This window comes from Mus caroli, unplaced genomic scaffold, assembly GCF_978045245.1.
Source record: "Mus caroli unplaced genomic scaffold, Mus_caroli_1 scaffold_10, whole genome shotgun sequence".
NCBI classification, from domain to species: domain Eukaryota; kingdom Metazoa; phylum Chordata; class Mammalia; order Rodentia; family Muridae; genus Mus; species Mus caroli.
In genome coordinates, this window is record NW_028227265.1 from 71,129,289 (window position 1) to 71,157,252 (window position 27,964).

The window sequence follows — 27,964 nt, forward strand, 5'->3', positions numbered from 1 at the left end:
GAAACAGAATGGAAAGAGAAACAGGGCTAGAAAAGTGTATGAAGGAAATGTTTTTTTGTTTGTTGGTTCGTTTGTTTTTTCTCTTTAGTCTTTTTTTAATTGATATTTCCTTTATTTACATTTCAAATGTTATCCCCTTTCCTAGTTTCCACTATGAAAATCCTCTATCCCCTCCCCCTGCTCCCCAACCCATCCACTCCTGCTTCTTGGCCCTGGCATTCCCCTATAATGGGGAATAGAACTTTCACAAGACCAATGGCCTAGTGGGTCATCAATGGGAGGAGAGGCCCTTGGTCTTGTGAAGGAAATGTTTTATAGTTGCCATCATCAGGCATAATCAGGATTTTCTTTACTGGCAACAGACTATTTCCTTAAAGGCACTGGGTTAGGGACAATAAATGTACATGCTTGTTTATGTTAACTTTGAGTTATGTTCCATTGGAGACATGTCTAACATTTCAAATGGCAATGGCTTATATTTTTCCTCTTCCAAAGAATTAACTGTAAATTCTGTCTTAACATATTGTTAATTCTGTTCTATTCTGTCAAAGAGTATTTAGTTAGTTAATTAGTTAGTTAGATAGTTAGTTAGTTTTAGGCGACAATTGAAGTAATTGCACTTACAACTTTTAGCTGTGTTCTCTTTATATAGGTCAATCAGAGGAGCCCTTGTATAGTTCTGCTCTAGCAATGCCCGTCAACTCCCAGGGACCATGATTGATGTCTCTGGTTATCATGGATATCGTGCACAATAAAACTTTCAGCAATGCTCTGGATGAAAATAGCGTGATGTAAACGTACCATGCAGTTTAGTCACTGGTCAGGGACTAAGACGTTGTCTTTTTCTAAATCCTTATTATTTTTGCTTTACTTTTTATTGGTTTTAAGATTTTTTTGTTATTATTAAACATATTCATACAATAAATTTTGATTATAGTTTCCCTCCTTCTAGTCCTTTCAGTTCCAGATCCACACACACACACACACACACTCTGCCTCTTATTAGTAGAAAACAGGCTTCTAAGAGGTAACAACCAAATATAGCAACATAAAATATAGTAAGATAAAGCAAAGGCTATCATATCTAAGATGTACATGACAAACCAACAGGAGGAAAAGAGCTCCAAGACCAAGCACAACAGTCAGAGACCCACTCATTCTTGCTTATAGAAGTATATTAAAATACTAAACTAATAGCTATAACATATACACATAGGACTATGTCCCTTTAGGCCCTTTGACTGCTGCTTCAGTCTCTGTGAACTCATATGTGGCTTGTTTAGTTGATTCAGAGGGTCTTGTTCCCTTCGTGTTTTCTCTTTCTGCACTGGCTCTTACAAACTTTCTGAGTCCTCTTCTCTGAGTTCATGACCTGATCCTGACCCTGATCTGATCTGAAGGATATCTGCAATGCAGACTCTCTCTCTCTCTCTCTCTCTCTCTCTCTCTCTCTCTCTCTCTCTCTCTCTCTCTCTCTCTCTCTCTCTCTCTCTCTCAGTATAATTGGCTGTGGGACCCTGCATCTGTTCCCATCTGCTGCCAGAGGAAGTCTCTGATGACGACTGGATAAGACATTGATCTATAGGAATATCAGAATGTCATTAGGAATTAATTAATTAATTTGGTTGGTTGACTGTTGTGACTAATAGTGCTTGGTTTTACCCTGGGTCTCTGGGCTATCTAGGCCCTGGTTCTTGGGCACTCGAGTGCTGTCAGCTATGAGTTCCTTCTCACTGAGCAGGCCTTAGTTCAAATGATGAGGAGCAGACTGGAGGCTGCCCTTTGAAATTCTGTGTGTACCTGTTCACAAACATCCATGCACACACACACACCAAAAGCATCACACACATACAGCAAACATTAGTTTAATACAGACTACTTTCATATTAATTATTTTAGAATTCCATGTAACATAATTTGCTCATATCCACTAACTTATAACTCCTCCCATATCCACCCCTTTCATATCCACACAATTTTCTATCCTTGTTCAGTATTTTTTTGAAAACCATTAAGTCCAGTTTGTACTGCCCATATCTGCTTGGTTATATATCCAACCACTTAAAGGTTATTGACATACTGGGGCAGCTTCCAATAAATACTCACCTATGGGTGGGACTTCATAGCCACAAACACTCCATGTTGGGGCATGTGCAAGTCTTGCGCATGCTGTTAAAACATCTATGAGTTTATCTGTGCAATTATCCATCATGCTCAGAAAAGAATGTTTCTTTGTCCACATCTCCTGACTAGTTTTTACCATCTGTATGCCCCTCTTCCACAAAGATCAAAATGTTGTGAGTGTGGCTTTCAAATGATGAATAGGAAGATTTAAAAGACTTAAGAATGAGAGAACAAGGTAGGGGAACATACACAGGAAGGTGGATGAACAAAAAAAGACATTTTGAAAAAGTTATGTGAAAACATCACATATAAAATGAGGCCAAATGATGTTAACTTTAAAGGTTTGACTACCAAAAAAAAAGTGCAAGGAATGGGCTATCCCTTTTTTGTAGATGGTGGCCACTGACTCACAGCCCTGTAAACAATATTAGCTATTGCTCATATTCTGGGTTACCATCAAGATCTTGATGGTGAGATCTTACTGTTCAAGACACTTCAAACTTAAGTCATAGGGAAAGGAAACATCAAGGTGGAACTGACATGGAAGCTTTATCCATCCTGGGTAACATTCCTAGTGCTACAAAGTGCTATGCTTAATACTAGAGGAGAAGGGGAATCCTCCGTCTCAATCATCGGTGAGCACCTTGAGCTGCAGTAATGCTGGACTTGACAGGAGATGCTCATCAGTGCAGTAGTGGCATGAATGTCATGGGCATAACTACTCACGTGCTCATTTGTTTTAAGACTTGCTCCAGGAGATGAAACACTGGCTTGGCACAGCAGTAGTGGCCACAATGAGTTTACTCTGCTATCAATAACATTGAATATTTCCTTATTATGTTTACATAAAGATTTTTTTAAAGGAGATGGGTTAGCATATAGGAGTATACAACAAGATTTCTATGACTTATCAGAGAAGCTATAGGAGCACAAAGCACAAAGAATCAATAAAAAACAAAGCAAATATCATTTATGTAATTACATACACATATTTATACATATATGTATTCATAACTTAGAGCAGGTCATTCCTACATAAGAAACAAAGAAAAGCAGAAGAGACTAAAGATCAGCTATGCATGCAAACCACATTCTCAGGAATCCCCATTCTGATTGTGTCCTAAATTCTTCTCTCCCCATACAGCCACGAAGGAAAAGAATGACTATGATCAAACTTCTTTATTAAAGAACAGGAGTAAAATTGTAGCATACGTGAAAACTTGTAATCCCATCACTTGTGAGGTTGAGACAGGGGAATCAAGAATTTAAGGCCAGCCACAGAGTCAGACCAAGTTCCAATCTAACCCGAGCTAAATGAGAATAAAAAAATAAAATAATAATAGGACTACTTAGTCATCTTCTTTTATAACTATGGAAAGGGTGGCAGTACATTTTCAAAGTCAAGAAAGCCTTTAAACCTATCAGGGTCTTCTTCTTCTTCTTCTTCTTCTTCTTCTTCTTCTTCTTCTTCTTCTTCTTCTTCTTCTTCTTCTTCTTCTTCTTCTTCTTCTTCATTATTATTATTATTATTATTATTATGTATTTTCTTCATTTACATTTCCAGTGCTATCACAAAAGTCCCCCATACCCCCCTACTCCCCTACCCACCCACTCTCACTTCTTGGCCCTGGCATTCTTAGAGTTTTCTCTAAGACCATGTTGAATTCTTCACCTAGTTCTGTATGTGTGTCTGTGTCTGTGTGCGTATGCGTGTGCATGTGCGTGTGTGTGTGTGTGTTGTCATTTGATTCACAGAAGGGAGTAGGAAGGGCATCCATCCATCTCTTACTTCCTTTAGGATGGATAAAAACCTCTAGGTAATGAGATTTTAATAAACATGATAAAAATTCTTGACCCATTTCCAAGCCTGGCCGGGGGCTAGGAACTATGTACTTAAAGCCTCGATCTGATGCTATAGATTATTAACTGCTGGAGGATTTATTTTTCTTTAATTAAAGGGGAAGTATACTACATACCGACTACCCGCAACATCTACCGTCTTTAAACATACAAATAACTGCCTAAGTCACAGCCAAGGAGAACAGGTATGCTTTGTTATTGAGGCACTTCAAAAAGCCAACAGCATGAGCAACTTCAGAAGCCACGGTTTGGGGAAGTATTCTAGCCGCACATTTTCTTGACCGAGGTTTAGTCTCTCTTCACAAACTGTAACTTTCTTTGTCAGGTCCTCAGATTAGATGGCAGACATGCCAGCAACGGTGATTCACACCACCTTCACGAAGTCAATATCCCCAGGCCTGGACTCTTTGATTATTGTGGCATCCCCTCGGGCACTGCTCCAGCCTCTGGGCCTTCTGAGGCTACTGCAGTTGTGTTCTACCGGCATGGCTTTCCCACTAGTGCTCTGTATGGGTGCCTGGATGGGCCCTATGGGAAGCTGGTGTGTGTTCTCCTGGTGCTTTAGCTTCGCCATGACACTGATCGTCCTGGCTGTGGAGTTGACTGGACTCCAGAGTCGCTTGCTCCTGTCATGGCAGGAATTCCCCATCACCTGTGCCTGCTATGCTGTTCTCTTCTGTCTGTCATCATCCATCATCTATCCTATTACTTATGTGCGGTTCATGTCTTATGATTACACCAGAAAATATGCTGTCTGTGCCATTATATTCTCGTGCATTTCCTGTGTGGCTTATGCGACAGAAGTGACCTGGACTCATTCAAGGCCTGGATATATCACTGGCTACATGGCCTCTACAACTGGGATGCTCAAGGTTTTTGAGTCCTTCATAGCTTGCGTCATCTTTCTCTTCCTCAGCAAGTCACAACTCTATGGGAAGGAACCTGCCCTGGTATGGTGTCTGGTCGTGTATATCATATGCTTTATCCTAACCATGGTGGTTATCCTGCTCTGCCTGGGGAAATGTACCAACATCCTGCCCATCCCATTCACCACCTACTTGACAGGCATGACTTTCATGTGTGTCCTCTTGTACATCACCGCCATTGTCATCTGGCCTCTCTACAAGTTCAAAGAAGAGTTTCATGGTTTACCCCATCGAGTAATGGATTCGAGCTGCAGTTATAAAAGTGCCCACTCAGTGTGTGTCTGGGACCGCCAACTGACAGTGACATTCTTGACTGGAGTCAACCTGATGGCATATATAGCGGACTTTATGAACTCTAGCTAGCTGGTGTACATTGAGATTCTAAGACCCACATGTCATGTCCATATGGCATCAATTTTATTTTCCTTGCTATCGTTTCCTGTCCCCTTTTCTTTAGACCTGGCTCGTTGTTCTCTTTCCGGCTTTCCTTCCTTCCCTTTCACCTGTTCTAGCTTCTTTTTCATTTTCACATCCTGTTTTGCCCCTGAGCTGTGTCTTCATAGCGTTTGTCTTTAACACTTTTGTTTGTCCAATCTATATTTTTCTGTTAGTTTCCTCATCTTTTTATTTCCTGGTCACTTTCTTTCCTGGGAGAGCACTCAGATTTGTTACTGATTTATCCACTGCTCCCACCCCTGAAGGTGTTGGCTACACACACCCAGGCTCCTTTGCTGCTCTTCCTGCTACCAGCCTGAGAAGGAGCTTCCTGTCAAACTATGGTGAAATGTTATTTTAAATTTTCCAGTTTCTTATGCAACACTGTTACTTTTACCTTCTCTGTGTTGTTTCCTCTAACTTTTCTCTAACTTTTCCTCTAGCTTTTCTTTCTAAGCCAAAACATCATCACATGTCAGTGTCTCTCTCTGAAATTCCTCTTTGCTTGACTAATTAACACTGGATGGGTTTGATCTCAGATCTAATATTCCAAATCTTATTGATCCCAAATATGCATATTTTGCTTCATATGCTCAACTTCAAATGCCCTTATTATCTGCTACACAGAAACCTCCTAATGTTTATCAAATTTGTTATTATAAAATTCAAACATATATCAACCATCCAATTTATGTAAACACAAAGCTGATAAGAACTTCTACTAATAAAAAGTATAAAAGCTTAACTTAAGAAACTGAATGTTTTATTATGCTGTTCTATGCAGTTTGAATGTATAAGCAAAGCACTGTGGTAGGCGTTTCATTGTATTGTTTTCTACCTATATTAATATTTCCACTGGTTACCGAGCTTTTTTCTATAACTAATGAAACTACAGTTATAATACACAATTTAATAATTATGATTTTATATTCTATACTGTTATTTTTTCATACCTATGTTTTTTTCTCACATGTCTTAGAAAAAAAAAATGTGAGGGTGATTTGCAACAAGATTACATTAGCAAACACAAATAGCCACTTTCTTAAATGTAGGAAGCATGTTTTCAATAACTTTCACATGGAAATAATATTAATTTTAACTTCTAATTGGTGATCTTTCCCAAAGTTAGCACTTACAACAATTTATTACACAGGTATATCTTCTTAACTTTCAAAATGAAGAGGAAAACTCATAGCACTTAATTGTTAGTTAATAATAATTTGAGAGAACAAATAAAACTCTAACTTGGACATTCTTAGGTATACCATAACACTTTAAAGCAACTCTAGGGAAGATTTTAAAATACATTTACATAACTCTAAACTATCTGATAAGACTAACACAGATCTTTCTCCAAACAAAAATAGAAAGGGATTTTGTAGGTAACTCAAAACTATTTGAAGGGGACAGAATATTATTTAACTTATATTTTAAGACTGCTTGGCCTCAGTTTCAATTCCAAGAAAGGCAAAGAAAGTTATTGAGTGTGCCAAGAATAATGCTTACAAACATTCAGACAGAAATAATATATATTTGGTGTTTAGGAGACAATTATTTTAAAAATTAGGTTGCAAACTTGTCTATTTTCCTAGAACATTAATGAGTATATTAACAACTGTCACAGCAGGATAACACCTACACCCTAGAAGATTCTCAAACAGGGTCGCTCAGGAGGGGATCTTGGGAAATAGCAGCCTACCAAGGACAGTACTGCACAGTGAATCTGAGAAAATACTTCAAGATAACACTATGAGAAAGGAAGAGTAAAAGGGCCCCTGGAGACTCACAAGAAAAATACTGATGATAAACAGCCAGTTGTGAATGGTTTTAACAGGTATTATTCCAAAGCAACCTCACAGAGTTGTTAATTTATGTGTGTACAGTTGCTGTGAGAGAGTCATCATCAGGTCTACAACATACATACTTTGGATTATAAATGTTAAGACAAAATTCTTGTAGCACATGATTTTGATTAAATGAGTCAACAATGTATCAGTATTTAGATAAAATTTCTTCATGAAATACTAACGTAGTCAATCATAATGAGTAACATTCGAGGAATACATATTCAGACCTACCCTCATGATTGCTAACATTCATGGTTTTGTGTTTTGTTTTGTTTTTGTTATTTTGTTTGTTTTTTAGTGTGGTAAATTATGGGATTGAGGATTAAATGGGAAGCAGTGAACTAGGTATTCAGAAAAATATCATCCACTGAATCTAGATTAGAAAAGACCTACATTTTATCATAATGTCCATAATAAATTCCTTCCCAGAAAAATAACTAGCGAAATTATTTTACAGATCTTCTCTAGAAAGAACTTTCTCAATTATGTACATCTGTTTATAATGATTCCCCAACATGAGATTAGCACTTCCATTTTACATATCAGAAAGCAGATGCAGGGAGACTGAGGCTGAGAGATCTATGGTGAGTTTAGAAGAGCCACGTTTGCAGTTACGTGAAGCCCTCCAGCTTCAAAGGATTATTAGGATAAGCAAATTGTCAGTGTCTCTCTATATTGATGCACCAGCATCATCCTTGTATAAGAATTGTTTGCCCTGTGACACCATCATACGGCATAACTGACCATATGTGTGATATAGTTCCCATTCCCCTCCAATTACATTCTTTACAAAATAATGTATAACAAATGTAAATATATAGTATAGTACTTTTAACAGTTCATAAGAATTCAAGAAAAATTATACCCAATATTTGATATTTGGATTTGGTAGTCAGCTTTATTTATTTTCTTGCAGTACACTGTATAAACATATATGCATGGAGAAGACAAGAAAGTTCATGGTAATTTCTTAAAGGAGAAATAATAGCAAGAACAACAATAATAACAGTTCTTAGAAAATAATGTGGAACTTCTATGGCCAACTGATGGGAATCCTGGGAATTTGAGAAGAAAATGTTTCAACCAAATAAAAATTATCAATATTTAAATTTCACAAAATAATTTCCTTAAAAATATGCAGTAATTTTATAAATGGAAAAGTTATGTATAAGAGTATTATTAATTGTATTTCTTAAAATTTTGTTGATGTAACATATAATTTCAAGCTCAATTAAGAATCTTGTTATATAGGTATATGTGTGATCTTCAAAAAGTATTATATGGCTCTTCTTATAGTTAAAAGAAACAGTAATTATCAAGTATTTTATGTCCTATATTTAATTCCTTCAACAACAACAGCAAAAAGAGAGAGAGAGAGAGAGAGAGAGAGAGAGAGAGAGAGAGAGAGAGAGAGAGAGAGAGAGAGAGATGGGAAGGACAGTGGAAAAAAAGAAGGAAGGAAAGAAGGAATGATAGATAAATGAATTAATTTCTTATAAAGAATAAGAATCAGAGTTAGAAAATTTCTTCTAGGCTGGTCAGCCTTTATTCAGGTCAGTGTTAAGAAATGTGTTCATTGTATATATTGGATATAAGCCCTCTATCAGATGTAGGGTTGGTAAAGATCTTTTCCCAATCTCTTGGTTGCTGTTTTGTTCAATTGACAGTGTCCATTGCCTTATAGAAGCTTTGCATTTTATGAAGTCCCATTTGTCTATTCTTGATCTTAGAGCATAAGCCCTTGGTGTTCTGTTCAGGAAATTTTCCCCAATGCCAATGCCCATGTGTTCAAAGCTCTTCCCCACTTTCTCTTCTAATACTTTCAGTATGTCTGGTTTTATGTGGAGGTCCTTGATCTACTTGGACTTAAGATTTGTACAAGGAGATAAGCTATTTTATAATATTTTGGACTATTGTGAAGGGTGTCATTTCACTAATTTCTTGCTCAGCCTGTTTATCCTTTGTGTAGAGGAAGGCTACTGATTTGTTTAATTTTATATGAATCCACTTTACAGAAGTTGTTTAACAGGTTTACGAGTTCTCTGGTGGATATTGGTGTTTTGAAAATTTCAATATCTTTATCTATCAGGGAAAAGTAAATAAAAAACCCTGAGATTCCACCTCACACCAGTTACAATGGCTAAGATCAAAAACTCATGACAGCAGATGTTGCTGAGGATGTAGAGAAAGAGGGACACTCCTTCATTGTAGATGGGATTGCAAGCTGGTATAACCATTGTGGAAATCAGTCTAGCTGTTCCTCTGAAAACTGGACATTGTACTACCTGAGGACCCAGCAATACCACTACTGGGCATAGACCCAAAAGATACTCCAACATATAACAAGTACACATGCTCCACTATGTTCATAGCAGCCTTATTTATAATAGACAGAAGCTGGAAAGAACATGTATCCATGTCCTTCAACACAGGAATGGATACAGAAAATTTGGCACATTTCCATAATGAAGTATTACTCAGCTACTAAAAACAATGACTTCATAAAATTCTTAGGCAAACTAGAAAATATCATCCTGAGTGAGGTAACCCAGTCACAAACGCACACACACCTAGTATGCATTCACTGGTAAGTGAAGAATATTAGCTTCAAAACCCGGAATACACACGATGCAATTCACAGACAACATGAAGCTCAAGGAGAAGGAAGACCAAAGAGTGGATGCTTCAGTCCTTCATAGAAGGGGAGCAAAATTTTCAAGAGAGGAAATATGGAAAACATGTGTGGAGCAGAGACAGAAGGAAAGGACATCCAGAGTCTATCCCACCTGGGGATCCATCCCATATGCAGCCACCAAACTCAGACATTATTGTGGATGCCAAGAGTACTTGCTGACAGGAGCTTGATATAGCTGTCTCTTGAGAGGCTCTACCAGAGCCTGACAAATACAGAGGCAGATGTTTGCAGCCAATCATTGCATTGAGCATGGGGTCCCCAATGGAGAAGTTAGATAAAGGATTGAAGAAGCTGAAGAGGTATTCAACCCCATAGGAACAACAATATCAACAGGCCAGACCTCCAAGAGTTCCCAGGGTCTAAACCACCAGCCAGAGTACACATAGAGGGACCCATGGCTCCAGCTTCATAGATAGCAGAGGATGGCCTTGTCAGGCATCAATGGGAGGAGAGGACCTTGGTCCTGTGAAGGTTCTATGCCCCAGTGTAGGGGAATACCAGGGCAGAGAGGCAGGGGTGGGTGGGTTGGTGAGCACCCTCATAGAATCAGGAGGAGGGGGGATGCGATAGGGGGTTTCCAGAATGGAAACCGAGAAAAGGGCTAACATTTGAAATGTAAATAAATAAAATATCCAATAAAACATATTTCTACATTTCACAGTAGAAAGGTCATTGTAAAAAGTGCTTATAGTGTTACAGTGGTGATTCAGTAGCTAAGAAAACCAAGGCTCCTTTTCAGTGGGCTGGAATCACAGGACCCACTAGGGTGATCAACTGCTAGGAACTCTATGCCTAGTGAATCCTTTTGGTCTCCTTGGACACTGCCATCAAATGCAAATTTCCCACTACTCCACACATATGCAACTAATTAAAAATATAAGTAAAATTTCTCCACAAGCCACTTAAACTTTTGAAATGTTTAAACAAGGAATGTTTTATAGGACCCAGGATAAGGTAATAAAGCAACCTCCCACAAAATTTACTGAACACTTGAAGAAAGTGAGTCAGATAGAATTTTCTAAAATCATTTATGAGACTGGAACATTTCTTCATGAACACAAACACTTCTTAGAAGTTTATAGCAATTTAAAGTTTTTAAATAATAGCTCATGACTGAATCCTGTCTTTTATGATATTTATTTACTCTATCAAAAATGACTATGGTAATCTTGCTACTACTCAAATATTTCATGAGGTCTCATAGCTAAGACTTTTTAAAGAGTCCTTTTATTTAATTCTTCTAAAATAAAGACATTTTGACTACTGAAGCACTGACCCTAATCATTGCACACAAAACCTGCCTGCCTACAAGTTCTTCGACTCCCTTCCCTTTCTGTAATTGACCCAGCAGCTGTCAGTCTTACCACACCATGCTCCCTGTTGCTCAGTATTGATTCTCTGAGAAAGGTGCATTGAGGTAGCTGTTCTTGAATCTAATTTTTCTATCCGGCTTTACTTTGTATTAGTTTGAACAGACACCATCTCATTCTCTCTAAATATATGTGCCATGGAAATACAAAAGTCCTGGAGCCTAGAGCATTCATTAATGTGGAAATAGGGTAAACATTTATTATATCAGAAATAGTAGACTGCACACCACTGACCAAACAACAGATGTGTCAAAATGATGCATTACTTGATTTCTGCTTCACTCTCCTCTCCTTTTTCTACCTGCAAACAAACATGGTAGTGGATTTTAAAAAGTAAAATAATACTGGAAGCAGACTAAATGATACTAGAGCTCCCTGAAGATGTAATAAAAGTAAACTTGTATAGGTCATTATGTTTCCTGTTTATTGATTTTAGTAGTCAATATTATTAGCAGCTAGTAGAAAAACAAATTCTTTTGGAAATTCCAGGTGCCATGTTAAAGGAAAGACAACGTGAAGGTAGTTTAGTGTTTGAAGAAACAACACATTCATCAGGTAATATACACATAAAAGAATGATCAACATACTAAAAGAATTTTCTACGGACCTGAAGGAGTTAGATTGTATAAAGTGGAGTGAAAGGTGGTTTTTATTGGGATTGTATTACTGTAAGTACATATTTGAATGAGAGAATGATGACTAACAGTGTTTTCCACATGAGCATAACACTGATATTTTCTGGCATTACTTTTTCAGTCCCTGGAATTCGCTCATATCCTAGAAGCAGTGTTCTTAATACAACCGGCAACTCCTTCTAAAAGCTTCACTAATATAAGACCTTTGTTCCTCTTTCTCTAGTTACAGAATGCCAGTGTTTATAAATATCAAAAAGTATTTTAGATTGTGGCAAGTTTTGAAGATTATTCAATGGACATAAGTGTTTGAAATACCAGCATAGCAATGTGGAAGTAAGGCTGGAAGGGAAAGATTAATGGAGTAGACTATTCAGAACCAAGAATAATAGTCTCTTATTCTAATACTCTATCACTATATCACATTAACCCTCTATCAACCTCATATATCACTCTATCATAAAAAATGATGTTACAATCCAAGTATCAAAACTAAAAATGAACCCATTATCAACCTGTCAGAATTATTTCAAGGAAGTATGTATTTATGAAATATATATGTATATATACATAATTATAAACACATGTATACATATATATTACACACATGCATACACATATATATATGTATATATATATACATATATATATGTGTGTGTGTGTATACATATATATATATATATTTTTTTTAATTTATTTCTCAGTATACTCCATTATATTAGTCGATAGGCCTACAGTTTTTATGTCAAATTATGTTTCTATTTCTGCAGCACTTCAGTAACATTTGTAAACACAGCTTATTGACTGAATTGCATGTTAATGTGGCAGTAGTCATAGAAGACTATAATCATAAAGGCTATATAGACTCAGTGATTCCTTCAGGTGCTCTAGATATTAGCTAAACTGTTGTGTGCACAGTCCAACAATGCTTGGACTAAATGCAGTGTGTAGACTGTTGTATAGAATGTGAAATGAAAGATTTTTACAAACTATAAGAGAACTTTAACATAATTCAATTTGGAATAATAAAGCCTCTAAATATACTGTCTCCTTTAAACTTGGGGGAGTTTGTCACAATACCAGAAGGCATTCGTACAGGACCCTGCCAAGCACTCTCTGCATGCAGAGCAGAATTTTTCCAATTTACATTCTTCGAAAAAGGACAGCTCAACCAAATTTAATGTATTTTGGCTGACGATTTGTATGCTTAGTCTCTGCCCAACATACTTTACTCTGAAAGAGCCAAGCTATAAAGCCTAGAATTATAGTTTTTAATAGGAAGTTTGATAGAGCTGTTTGCACTAACACTGCACCCACTGTAACAGGAGCATAATTTGTATTTTAAAGAGATGGGAGTGTTCTTCATGGCCAAGAAAATAATATTAGACTTTACAATGCTTATTTCTAAGGACTCATCTTTTCTATCTACCTCTCTGTATATGTTAGAGTATTTTTAGACTATTTCATTAAATATACATATATATATATATATATAATCATAAAATATATATTTCTTTGTGAACCTTAATCTAATTTTAAAGTACCAAGACTTTATAAAGGAAGCCTATTTTAAAAAAAAATTAAATAGTCACAAGATTATTTAAGTTAACTTCCCTCTCTTTCTTTCTACACTTGACGACAGTGAAAAAGTTCAGTAGCAGAGTTGAGGGGGAGGCAGCATTGACCCATATCTTACCTTTGTTAAACACTGGTCACATGAAATATTTTTTTTTTTTACTTTTTACATTTATTCTTTATTTGTATTAATTCCTTTTCATTTTATTTTCTACTTTTCTCTCTGACATTCTCAGTAATGTGATTAAAAATAATGCACACTTTGTTGAAAAGAGCCATCCAATCATAAAACATCCCATGACAATAGATAGTAGTTACAATATTGTAGTATAAAAAATCAGTTAACTTTTCTTGATTTTTAGGGTTACATGTCTTCTTAAGGAGAGAAGATATAATTGTGTCAAATCAAGGAATCATTAAATATTTCAAAATAAGAACACATGATCGGTTGAGTAACAGTTTGTTCTTCTTCCTCTCACTCAAAATTTTGGATGGACAGCTGGACTCTAGTATTGGTTGTCTTAGGTTGTGTTTTTTGATCAGTCAGTAAGCTGATGATGAAAATATGATCTATCAGGGAAATGGACATATGTGTTTGAAACAGAAGTATAGCAATATGGAAGTGAGGGTGTAAGGGAATTATAGACAATAAATTATATATACATACAGCCATTAAAGTGGGGAGTAGATTTATTTTTTAATGGAATATCAAAAACTTTGTAACAGTGTACCACAGACATTTTTTCCTAATATACACAGCTATGTGTGATTCATGTTGCACCAATAGGCTGATAACTATCCATCTTTGATTGAGACGGCAAAACAAAGGAGAATCCTAGAACCTAGAACCTTGGGAAAATGCATAAGTGGTCTACACCTAGGCAATAGTGAAGCTCTAGTGCCTACAGGCACAAGCTACCAGGATTTTCACCCCAGTGTAGTAACACAGGGTATTCTACTAATGCTAAAACTTTTACATGAATCCATGAGATATAAAATGCCTTTTAGAATCATATTTATGAACATCTTACCTTCATTTTATTAATGCTCTCATCTGAGCCTGTCTAAATGTTAACCAACAGATAACTAAAAAGCAAATCATCACAGAAACTTTTCAGAAACACCCAGTTATACCACTCCTGGGCATAGACCCAAAAGATGCTCCAACATATAACAAGGACATATGTTCCACTATGTTCATAGAAGCTTTATTTATAATAGCCAGAAGCTGGAAATAACATGTATCCATGTCCTTCAACACAGGAATGGATACAGAAAGTGTGGTACATTTATAAAATGGAGTACTACTCAGCTATTAAAAAACAATTACTTAATAAAATTCTTAAGCAAATAGATGGTACTAGAAAATATCATCCTTAGTGAGGTAACCCAATCACAAAAGAACACACATGGTATGCATTCACTGAGAAGTGAATATTAGCCCAAAAGCTCAGATACCCATGATATAATTCACAGACCACATGAAGCTCAAGAAGAAGGAAGACTAAAGTGTGGATTCTTTGGTTCTTAGAAGGCAGAACAAAATACTCACAGACAGAAATAAGGAGACAATGTGAAGAGCAGAGATTGAAGGAAAGGCCATCCAGAGACTGGGGATCCATCACATATACAGTCACCAAACCCAGACACTATTGTGAATGCCAAAAGTGCTTGCTGACAGGTACCTGATATAGCTGTCTCCTGAGAGGCTCTGCCAGTACCTGACAAATAACAGAGGTGGATGCTCACAACCAACTATTGAACTGAGCACAGGATCCCTAATGGAGGAGTTAGAGAAGGGACTGAAGGAACTGAAGAGGTTTGCAACCCTCTAGGGAGATCAACTAACCAGACTCCTCAGAGATTACAGGGACTAAATCATATACCAAAGAGTACATATGGAGGGACCCATGGCTCCAGCCACCTATGTAGCAGAGGAACGTCTTGTAGGACATTAATGGGAGGAGAGGCCTTTGGTCCTGTGAAGTCTCTATGACCCAGTGTAGATGAATGCCATGGCAGGGAGGAAAGAGTGGGTGGGTTGGTGGGGGACCACCCTCATAGAAGCAGGGGAGGGGGATGGGTTAGTGGGTTTCATGGAGGAAACCTGGAAAGGGGATAACATTTGAAACATAAATAAAAAAAATATCCAATAAAAGAATAGAAGAAAAAAAGAAATTCTCTTAAAATCTTGTCTATCCTTAGTACTCCACTCTCAGGGGAACTGACCATCCAAAGTTTAGTTTTAAGAGAGCACCAAAGGAGAGAAAATGTGAAGCCCATGTCACATCTTCATATTTAAAAATCATAGATAATTTGAGCTAATTTAGGTATTAAATTGGAAGATGAAGGTACATATTTTGGGAATGTTTTGAGAGACATGAAAAATGTCTACTCTTCTAAGACTCTAATGACAAAGTGCATAGGTACATAGACAGTGGCCATTCACTTAATCCTCTAGACTCTACACAGTTTTTCACCTTCAGAAACCACGGGCTATGTCGAATTTGGACAGAAGTACAGAGAATTTCCAGGAGATATAAGAGGGAATAGCCTAATGTCAGGTGAGTGTATAATAACTCTCTCCATCCCAACCTCCTATAAACAAATGTTGTAAGCCCACCAGAAGGTCAAATCTCAGGGGACTCTAAAAGCAGCTATGCCTGCTCTGACTAAAATGGGATGCTTTGCTTAGAGGAGAGTGTCCTATAATATTTTAATAGAAACACAAGTCTCCAGTTAATCTGTTTACTATTCATCCAGGTCCACTCACTAGTCAGAGGAATCAGGTCACATAGAGAAAGGGATCTTGTTATACATATATATATATGTGTGTGTGTGTGTGACCTTCAAAGAGTATTAGATGGCTGTTCTTATACCTAAGAGAAACAGTAATTATTAAGTATTTTAGGTCTTATATTCAATTCCTTGAACAACAACAACAACAACAAAAGAATTAGAGGGAGAGAAAGAAACAGATAGACAGACAGACACAGACAAACAGATACAGACAGACAGAGACAGAAACACAGAGACACAAAGAGAAATACAGAGACACAGACAGACTCAGAGAGAAACTGAAAGAGGCAGAGAGATACAAAGAGACAAATACAGAGACAGAAAGAGAGGGAGAGAGGCAGTGAAGTAGAGACAGTGTAAGACAGATATAGTCAAAGACAGAGACAAAAATAGACGAGTTAGTCCTGACCAATAGAGAAACAGAAGATCAGTGTAGTAGACCACAGAGCTGTGGACTGTTTTACCAGATCGTCTGTATGAAATGCATAGCAGCAGCGTTGGTAGGAACACCAGTCTGGCTTCTCTGTGGACACGTGGTGATGAAGCAAATCTGCAGCACCAGAACATTCTTCACAACATTGCTGAGGACACATAACACTAACTTCACTGTAACTGCTCTTAAGCACCCACATACTCAGAATTCACGATAGGCTTTAGAACTCATGGAGTTCACAGCCATCTTTCAGCATCTAGGACAGTTTGTCTTTCTGACAAAGTTTTTCCACATAACTCTCACAACTTATAAAGCTATACGTATACATATTTATACCTAATAATAATCTAGTCCACACTTACATTACATCAAGCTAACATATCATTCTGTGAATGAGAAAGGAGAATAGGAATCACGTAAGAGCCCCACATGTGGTTATTTAGTGTCATCTGATCAGCCCTAAAATCATATAGGTAACATTATATGAAATAAGGAAGTTATATTTATACACTTGGTAATAAGTAATTATATCAATGATGTATGTCTGCATCTCACAACAATAAAATAATCTAAGAATTTAAGAGATAGCAAGGGGGTACATAGGAAAGAGTTTGGAAAGAAAGGTAAGGAGAAAAATATGAAAGACTACACAAAGTGAAAATTTCACTATATAAAATAATTTTAAAAATAATATTCATCTAGGCAGTAACATTGATTAGTTAGACAAAAATAAAACTAAGATAAAATAAAGGCTAATATTTAAGGTAAATTATATTGTCTCCATGACATTTCATTAAAAAATCAAGTACATTTCTAACTAGAATGATATTCTCAGTACTATATATTAGTGGTTTAGTTTCAAAATTTGTTAACAGTAATTTACCTTAAAAGCTCCTTCAGGTTCTTCATGAAGATATATGCAATATATTTTAACGTTCAGATAATGTTCAAATCAAGCAAATTCTGTCTTGGTATCATAATCCACACAGTGATATCAAAAATTTATAAACATTAACAGGAAAAACCATTAATGTGAAAGAGAGAGGCAGCTCTTCTCTTAAAAGCAGATCCTTTTGTGCCTGTAGTACTGGAATAGCTTGGGAATCCCTGGCACTAATTCTTTTCTAAAGGGGATACTGAAAAAGACAAAAACATATGTTCTTGGCAGCAGAACAAAAGGCTTTATAGTAACTCAGCATTTATCCACTTCAAGCCAACTTAGTGAGTTATATTAATATCAAAATTCTCTCTTGACTTTTAAGGGACAATATTGCAGTTAATGACAAAAATGTTCCATATATGTAAATGAAAATGTACTAGTATGTTCTCTGTGTGTACCTGTGTATATACATGTATGCATGTTTGTATGTATGTGTGCCTGTGTGTAATACACATATAGCCACATACATATGTTCATGTAACTAAGCATGCACAAGGTACAATTTTCCCTGGTGAAGATATACTCCAGTAAACAAAGGAAAGACCTATTTAAATTTTATACTTTGAAGGTTTTTAAATCTTTAAAAAACATTTATGAATAATACTAAATTAATCACATTATTATTTTTTAAAAAGCACACATATGCATAAATCGATAGCCCAAGCTAGAAATATTATTCTAAGAATATTATTTAATGTATGTGGGCAAAATATCAACATAGTTTGTCTCACTGAGAAATAAAGACAAGATTCTAGAACATGGAACACTTGCTTTGATGTGGGAAATACTCGGCGATTCTTCATGAAGTATCCCACATCTTCTTTATAACTGGTACATGGCAATAGTTTTTATTTTATGACTATTTTCATCACACATGTTACTGTAAGTGTTTTGATTCAAGAAGCTCAGCATTTCATCTCAAAAATAATTATTTTAAGAGGGACATTTTATTTTCGATGAATTGAACTTACCATGAAAAGTGTCCCATTCTATGGAAGTAACAATAATACATCACAACGCAGGTGACATATGTACTGAAGAAAGTTCTCAAAGTCTAGAAGCTGAAGAGTCTAACTTTGAAGTCAATATCAGGCTGAGTCTTTGAAATAGTTCATCGATGGGAGATTTCTGTTTATGTTTTATCATTTTTCAAAGGAGCAGGGCAATATGATAATGCCATCAGTCAGATTTCTTACTTGTCTTCTAGAGATACAACTTTCAAAATAATCACTGCTGGAGAGAAAGTTTCCACACAAATTTCAGGATTAATATTTAGTCTCTAGCACAAAAACAATCAGGTATAATAAAACCAAGTAATTACTCAGGACTTACTCATAGTGGTCAACTTACAAAATTCCAACCTAAGTGAGACTCTCTAATAAGCTCTTATGACTTCAACCCTTGTAGAAATATGAATGATATGAATAAGCAGTAAGGTGATATATAACCAACTCTTTCATCAACTTGACATTAATATGAGGATCACAGTACACTCGAATGTTACAATTAGTCTTGTGGGAACTGTTAGTAATGCACGCATTGATATGTATCCAAGTCGAAAGTAGTAGAATATCACCTCATGTGTGCTATACCAGTGTCTGTTTCTGAAAGGCTCTCTAAAACAGACAAAACAAACAAAACAACTAGGTATCACTATACTGAGTGGCCAAAGCTCATTGCAGTTGTGTTTCTCTTTCAAGTGTAGGCAAGAAATTCAGAATAAGGAACAAGTTACACTAACGCTTCTCTAAGCAAGGTGAATATTATGGATGGACCATGTAATAACTACCATATTCATCAACTCTGAACACTCAGTACTATTTTCAACCTAGAGGATATTTATGATGTGCAGCATCCTTTGCAGAAACAAGTATAAGGGGTGGGACTTTTCCCTTTGTGCCTGTTATCTCTGGTCAACTGTCTATGCTTACATTGTGAAGATGTGAACTAACCATCTCCTTGAGCCATTCCTAAATGCCTTTCCTGGCATATCAGACTGTGACCCATAGAAGCCAGAGACCAAAATAAATCCATCCCTGAAGTTGAATTCTGCCCTGATGCTCAAATGTCCCTTTTTTGCCACCCCTCTCTTTCCAGCAGTTTTTATTAGAGTAAATGCAACTTCTTCCCAGACGATTATAGGACATTAGAGGGAAGAGGGAAAAATTGAATTTCAATGCATGTGGCTCATAACAATAAATAAATAAATAAATAAATAAATAAATAAATAAATAAATAAATAAATAAAATCAAAATAGGATTCTTTTCTTAAATTGAGACTAGAGATTGTAGTTTCTGTCTAGAAATCCAATTATATCTGGTTTTGTCTCTGATCCTACACCTAATTAAAAGATTGAGAAGACAGCATAGCTAATCTGCAGCTGACTTAGTCAACTGGACAACGAAAGTAAAGCCCGCAAGCCCTTGCATGTTGGTTGTTTTGTATGAGCTGTTGCTCTGTGGAGTGGTGGCAGCCAGAGAACCTCCTTACTAGCAGGACCTCTGTGTGGACACGTTGTGTGAACACAGCACTGCTGCCACACACGTCCTTTCCAGGTTGCTCCTTGGTTTTAGATTTTTCATGAGCAGATATTAAATTGAATTCTAGCCCACCCAAATTTCATTAAGCCCAGAGGAAAATGGACACAGTGAAATTGAATTCATCAATGTCAGCACAAAAAATAGTTGTCAATTTATTATAATGAAATAGCAACTAAGCAAGTTTAGTCCTGTGTTCAGAATGAATAATTTGCCCCCACAGCAGCATTTAGAAAACCAAGCAATAGATCTTGTGGAAACATTGCTTAGTGATGATAGTTCTGCACAAAACATTTTCGAGGATGTTTTAATTGTAAGATTTAACTTAAGTATTTGTTTTTAAAACAAAGATATTAAAAGTCATTTTGCACAGAATGTTTTTCTCTGTGATTTGCCTACTTCAGCTTATATTTTATGTACAATACTGGCCTATGCCATCATGTAACAAGGTTAATTTAAAGGAAATACCTACCACATTCATGAAATTTGAATAGCCAAACCTCATGGCAGTTGTCTTTCTCTTTCAAGTGCAGACAAGAAATTCAGAATAAGAAACAAGTTACACTAAAGCCTGTAGGCAATATTTTATATATCTATAATATTTTTGATATATGACAGCCCCTTGATAATGTTTAACGCATAGATCATTTATATTATTAATCTTTTAACTAATATAAAACTATATTTTTCACTTTTCACACACACACATACTTAGAAACAAATACAACTGCTGACTTCAGAGTTCTGTTCTTCTGTACATGTATTTTATGACTGACAACCTGGAATGGATAACAAATTATGGGCCATCCCTGGGGCAGGCTAAATCTTCCTGTCTCAGAAGCCATAAATTAATTTGTAGCTCTCCCTAGTTGTTGCATCCAATGATATTTACCTTGTCTTTGTTAGGCTGTAGTTGGTATGGTCATTTCTCCTCTTTGCTTAGATCTCCTGATTCATGAGATATCATAGGTGCAGTTTCTCTGTCGTATATAAAAGTATACAGTTTCTTGGCAGACACTCTAGTCTTCTGACTCTTACAAGTCTTGCCTCAGTTTTTCCCAGTGTTCCCCAACCTTCAATGTATCAGCTATGTTATGTGTTGTGGTCCTATCACCTGGCAATAGGCATTTCATGTCCAGCTGTTCTCTACATTTTGACCAGTTTTTTTCCCTAATAATATTTGACTGCTAGAAAAATGAAACCTCTTTGATGAAAGGCAGAAGCTATACTTGCATGTTGCTATAAAGAAGGCTATTTAAATGCATTTTGAAATCAAACTGATATAAGAAATTGTTAGTCATAGGTTCTCCTAAAGACCTGTGACTTCACTAACCATAGGTACTTGGCAAGGTTTTTTACTGTATCAGTCATGACTTCCCTCCTGTTGAGCAGGCTCAATTCCAATTAGACAGCTGTTGGTTTTTGCTAAGATGTAAGGGTCACTTTACTGCCTTTGGAGAAATGTTCCTATGAAGGTCATATAGGATTTAAATATTGTGTATGCTCACAGAAGCATAGATAGATAGATAGATAGATAGATAGATAGATAGATAGATAGATAGATAGATAGAGAGATAGATAGAGAGAGATAGATAGATAGAGAGATAGATAGAGAGATAGAGAGATAGATAGATGATAGACAGACATTGTGTTTCATTTCATGTATTCTAGCAGCTCTTCATAGTTCCCCACCCAGGGATGTTTTCCATATAGTTTCTTAGCAACCATAACCACCTTACTTACTTTCACAGTTGCTACCACCTTTATTTCATTTAACAGCTTGTCTTTGACCAAGCAGTTATTTTGTTTTACAGGACATAATAATCATATACAGCACCGTTCTCTCTTATTTTCCTAGACTATTTTCTGTGCTGCATGCTTCTATGTCTTAAAGAGAGAATTTTAGAAGACAGTGCTTAGCATTTGTTTCCATTCCTTTCTCCCTCCTACTTCATTATTTTTGTGTCCTATCAGCAATGTAACTGAAATTTTCTACTGTAACACACACACACACACACACACACACACACAATTTTGCTACTTTTTTCTTTGCAAAGTAACTGCCTGCCTAGATGATCTTCTGCAACAAAGTACATTTCAGAGTTACCTAATGGGAAAGTAGAAGAATAGCCTAGGAGAAAAGCCTTTTGGAGGAAAAAGGTGTTGACGAATTGCCCCTCCATAGAAGACTGGTTTTCTCCTTTATTCTAGTAGACCAAAGAGGAAGCAGCTGTACTTCAGATTGAATTTCATCTCTTTTGTTTACTACTGTTAGTAAAAAGAAGGAAAAATCTTTCAGTAAGTGTTCTCAAGTTTTACTAATGACGGAAAATCCAGACTCCGTTTTTGAAACAATGGTATTCTAACACACTGGCCTGATCTTTTTTTTTTTTTTTTTAGCAATTTTTTTATTAGATATTTTCTTCATTTACATTTCAAATGCTATCCAGAAAGTCCCCTATATCCTCCCCTTACACTGCTCTCCAACCCACCCACTCCCACTTCCTGGCCCTGGAGTTCCCCTGTACTGGGGCATATAATGTTTGCAAGACCAACGGGCCTCTCTTGCCAATGATGGCTGACTAGGCCATCTTCTGCTACATGTTCAGCTAGAGACATGATAGCTGTCTCTAGTGAGGCTATCCCAGTGCCTGGAAAATACAGAAGTGGATGCTCACAGTCATCTATTGGATAGAACACAGGGCCCCCAATGGAGGAGCTAGAGAAAGTACCCAAGGAGCTGAAGGGGTCTGCAACCCTATAGGAGGAACAACAATATGAACTAACCAGTACACCCTGAGATCGTATCTGTGGCCTGATCTTTAAAAATCCTGTTTAATGGATGGATCACCACAACAAATAAAATGAACAAAGAAAATAATTCTTTCAAAGAACACGCAGATTGGAAGAGAACAATGCAAAAATATTTAACCATAAGTGTAAACAATAATTTTTTAACTCTTCTACAGAAAAATGGTATAAAAGTCAATCCATTGTTTTGAGATAGATGTGTCAAAATACGTGTCTTTTGCTCTCATAAACTTTGTTCTTTTCTATTACATTACATCTCCAACATACTTTCTGAAGTATAGAAAAAGGAAATATCAAAAATGGGGGCTCAGTGAACCCATAAGAAGGGACGGGTTTTACAGGAGACATTTTTTTGTAATTTTAATTCTTTTTCATGTTATTTGGTGTCAAGCTAGGAACGCAGTTCTTTTCCTAAAACATTCCTGCAAAGTTGTATAATTCTACAGAAGTGAACAAATGTATTGCTTTATCCCAGGAACATAGGTACAATCTCTAAAACTAACTTACTGAACCAGGACTAACCAGTACCATCAGAGCTCCCTGGGACTCAACCACCAATCAAAGAAAACACATGGTGGGACTCATGGCTCTAGCTACATATGTAGCACAGGATGGCATAGTCAGTCATCAATGGAAGGAGAGGCCCTTGGTCCTGTGAAGGTTTTATGCCCCAGGGTAGGGGAATGCCAAGGCCAGGAAGTGGAAGTGGGTGGATTGGGGAGAAGGGGGAGGGGGAGAGGATAGGGGATTTTCAGAGGGGAAACTAGGAAAAGGGATATCATTTGAAATGTAAATAAAGAAAATATCTAATAAAAAAAGAATTTTATGTAGAAACAAGTCAGTAAAACACATCTAAATATTCCTTTGTGTGTGCATATATACTATAAATACATGCATTGTGTACTGGTAAATGCATATTCATGAATACATACTTAAAAATGTATGCATTAATTTGCCTAAGATGTTCTTCCTAATCAGTGATTCCATATGTTTTCTGAACCAGAATAAGAAAGTAAAGGTTACATTCCTTGATGAAGAAACCTTATTCTTAGAAATTAATAAAATAGCTATTTTAATCAATATTCTTACACATTATGTCACCATGCTTTAGACAAATACATGTGACAGAGATACATGTGAAGGGTTAGGAAATTCTGTTTTATTTGAGTGTGTAAGAACTCTATTTGTAGCATTCTGATGTCTAGTGAATAAGAATGAAGGAGTTAATTTCCTTTGCAAAATTTCTCAACCCTTCTCAGTTAATTAAACAGAAATTTTTCCTTTATGAAAATAAAAACTAATACCACATCATGTGGACTCTAGGGCAAAAGACAAATGCAAATTAATATGTGGACTATATTAGGATATTTTTTGGTCTAAATGCAGGAACAATAAATATTCCTAATTAACATGAAAGAAAATTTTTATATATGCATGGAGAATAATTATCTAAAACCAAGGATTCAGTTATTTCATCAACTTATAATGAAATATTTATTTCTATTTTAATACATTTATTTCTTTTCTTATCTACTGTATTGTATTTATACACATGTGTATATACATGTGTGCATATTTATGTGCATGTATGTATATTGTGTGCAAGTGATTGTGTATACTAGCCCATGTGTAGTAAATGTGTCACAGATCAAGTGTGATTATCAGATGACAACTTCTCATTGGATTTCTGTCAGTCTTTCTATCATCAGGGTCCAGAGGATTGAACTCTAGTCCTCAGACTTGGTAAGAATTACACACACCTTCTAATCAACCTCATTGACCTTATTTCTTACACAAACACACACACACACACACACACACACACACACACACACACACTCATACTGACATATACATACACACACAGTCCAATTGCTCAGAAATTTATGAAGATGCTTATACTCTTTATAAAGTTATAATTATCTTTTCTCATGTTCTTTATTGTTTGTCCTTTAATTAGTGTATTAAATATGAAGTTAATATTATTAATGAGCCTATTATATAATTTTAAATTTGTTTTTACAGTTTTATATCTTTTTAAATTGATACTTCTTTTTATTTTTGAGATTATAATATAATTATGTCATTCCCCCTTCCCATTCCTCTTTCTATAACCTCCATCTAACGCTCTTTGTTATCTTTCAAATTCATGTTTTTCCCAATAATTGTTGTTACATATGTTTATATATATGCATAAACATATTTCAAAATACACAAATACAACCCACTAAGCCTATCTAACGGTACCTGTATGTAAGGTTTCTGGACTTATTGTCTGTTATCAAATAACAAATGTGTGTGCTCTATCCTGAGAAAGAATACTTTCCTACATAATACCATAATTTATTTTAGAACACTAAATGCAAACATTTGAAAACTTTCTGCTTCTGAAAGCATTGACCCTGCCAACTTTTTCTGTGTACATTAACATCAATAGAAGTGGTAGGGAAGGGTGTTCAATGCCTCTTAGTTTGCACTTAGAGATGATCAAAGTGTACTCCTATAGGGGGAAGGATGGATAACAGTGAAGTGCTTTACATTTTAAAAAGCTAGGACAATGGGTTATGAATGTCTTTTAACACAATGATGTATGAGCTATGGTTCTGTGGAGTCTTATTTAAACATGATCCGATACATATGTGGATTGAAACATCTTAGGGTACTGCATGTGCATATTACTTATTTTAATAATATGTAATAAAGGTCTTATAATAAAGAAGACCTTTGTCGTATTCTGTAGCCTGCCTATTTGCCATTCATTCTCAATCTGGAAGAATGCTGATGCTCTACCCAGTTATATAGAACAATAACAGTCTCTTAACAAATTGCTCAATGCCACAGGACCAGCAAAGTAGCCCAAATGTGATCCAAGTTCATTGTTTCTCTCTCACTCTCCAAGTAATACAAGTTAGAAACTTACCAAGCATATTTATTTTTTTAACATGTAATAGAATATTTTCTTGTTAGATTTGATAAAACATTGAGATTATCCTAGTATTCTATAAGTTTGATTCCTCAAAAATACATGTTTAATCTCTCACTTGGCTAAAAAAAAATCACATTAAAAAAAAAGACAAAAGAAATGTCATGAGAGAGATTGGTTATGAATTAAAGGCTAGAAATAAATTCTGCTAGCAATAAATAACTTAGTACAGTTACATTCAGAGAGACATCCAAAATATGTTTCAACAAGGAATGCTGCACATTTTAAAAAGTGCAGTTCTAGGTGATAACCACATGTTTTCATTTGAATGAAATCAATTGGCCTTTTACCCTGCTCTGCAGGAGGCAGTGGAGATGTATATGAAGAAGGGAAAATAGAAGCTTGTCTTGGTTTTGAGTCCCCTGCCAAGTCCCAGTATCAGAGAGAGCATGAATAACCCCTCCCTGCCAGGCCTCATAATTCATCTCTGTATCTCCTTTCAGCCTCCATCGCGGCCAGGGAGAAACCATGTGAAATTTAATAAGTTGAATAAAAGTTATTTTCCCTGTCGATATAGATTTTGGCAAAGTGCCTCTCTAAGAGTTTTCTAATACTGAGTGCCCTGTAATATCAAAAGCCTAGCCAGCAATTGTTGGCCCTAGAAAAAACTGATGAGGTATTTTAGCTGCCAGGACATCTTCCTTTCCCCACCAATGTGAAGTCCTTTTATGCATCTTAGCACCTTCAGCCCCAGGGACCTCTCCAGCAGTATGATAATGTAGCTGATTAGGCATGAACATTAGGACAGACACGAAAACTCCACTTCACTTTGTCCAATGAGTTTTCTGGCTTCACTTTGTATAGTGAACTTTCTGAATCCAGAGGTAAAGATGATTTTCCAAAGATAACTTTTACATTGTTCCCATATAGCTTGTTTCCTTGGCCTTATAAAACTAAGACAAAACACAATGAGCTAAATTATAATATGAGGGTTTTGCTTTTTTAAATATTTTTACTTTATTTTGCTTCTTTAATAATTCTTATTTTTGATGATGGAGATTGAACTTGAAATTTAGATGAGATTCTGTAGGTAACCCTCCACTGAGCTTCCCTCCCATACTAATATAGATGCATGTGCGGTGCACACACACACACACACACACACACACACACACAAAGAGAGAGAGGGGGGAGGGAGAGAGAGAGAGAGAGAGAGAGAGAGAGAGAGAGAGAGAGTAGAATAGTAATACAAATTATTTTCCCCAAAACTGACTTACAGCTTATGTTGTTTGTCTTAAAACAAATAGTTTTCTTTTGGCTTCAAAATGCACCTATTTCAGAAAAAAAAAAAGTAATTTGAAAACACCTCTGCTCCAATTAAACAAGACAAGCTTCTTGTTTTGTCATTAGAGAGAATTGTTTATTGACCCAAAATGGCTACTTAAAGTGCACACCTTGCTCCAATTTATTCTGTTCTTTTTAAAGCTACAAGGTAGTACACGAAGCCCTTTTGTATCTCTCCAGGGAGGTCCAGGAAGGAAGCCTACAGTGGTGTTAGCTTTAGTTTTTAGCTAAAAATCCAAACTGTATACCATTTTTAGTGTCTTAACTTTTATTCTCTTTAGTTTAACAAAAATTGGTTTTAAATATATGGCTGCAAACTATAATTGGCCGTAATAGACTGTGTAATAGGTTAGTTATGAATCTAAGACTAATTTTATACACTGCAGGAAAAGCATTCAATAACCCTTTGGCTAATTTTGTTGCCATCAGTCATCCCCTACCACTTACTTGCTTGAAGAAGGTGTGAACCATTTGACCTTAGGTTGCCTACACATCCAAAGGAATTTTGGTGTGAATTTTAACTAATGACAGATTAGTATGAGCTTGAGATCAGACAGTTAAACCTGAACAAAAACTTTGTGAAAATATATCCTAGATCATAGGCAGTGGAGACATTACTATGCTTTTCTTGTTATATACATTTGCCTCATGTAAGAGTGTGAATAGAGTTATCGATGAGTAGATTTATAAATTGAAAGGGCAAATTTCATTC

General features: G+C 36.1%; 2 protein-coding genes across 2 annotated transcripts in view; both read left to right on the top strand.

Moving 5' to 3' along the window:
• Positions 1-27,964, top strand: part of Galntl6 (polypeptide N-acetylgalactosaminyltransferase like 6) — a 1,086,926-nt gene that overhangs the window by 226,502 nt on the left and 832,460 nt on the right. The gene's annotated exons all lie outside the window — the stretch shown is intronic.
• Positions 4,130-5,496, top strand: LOC110299854 (myeloid-associated differentiation marker-like). The gene has a single exon (XM_021169757.2). It carries the CDS (start codon positions 4,323-4,325, stop codon positions 5,271-5,273), a length of 951 nt encoding a protein of 316 aa, XP_021025416.1. The 5' UTR covers positions 4,130-4,322; the 3' UTR covers positions 5,274-5,496.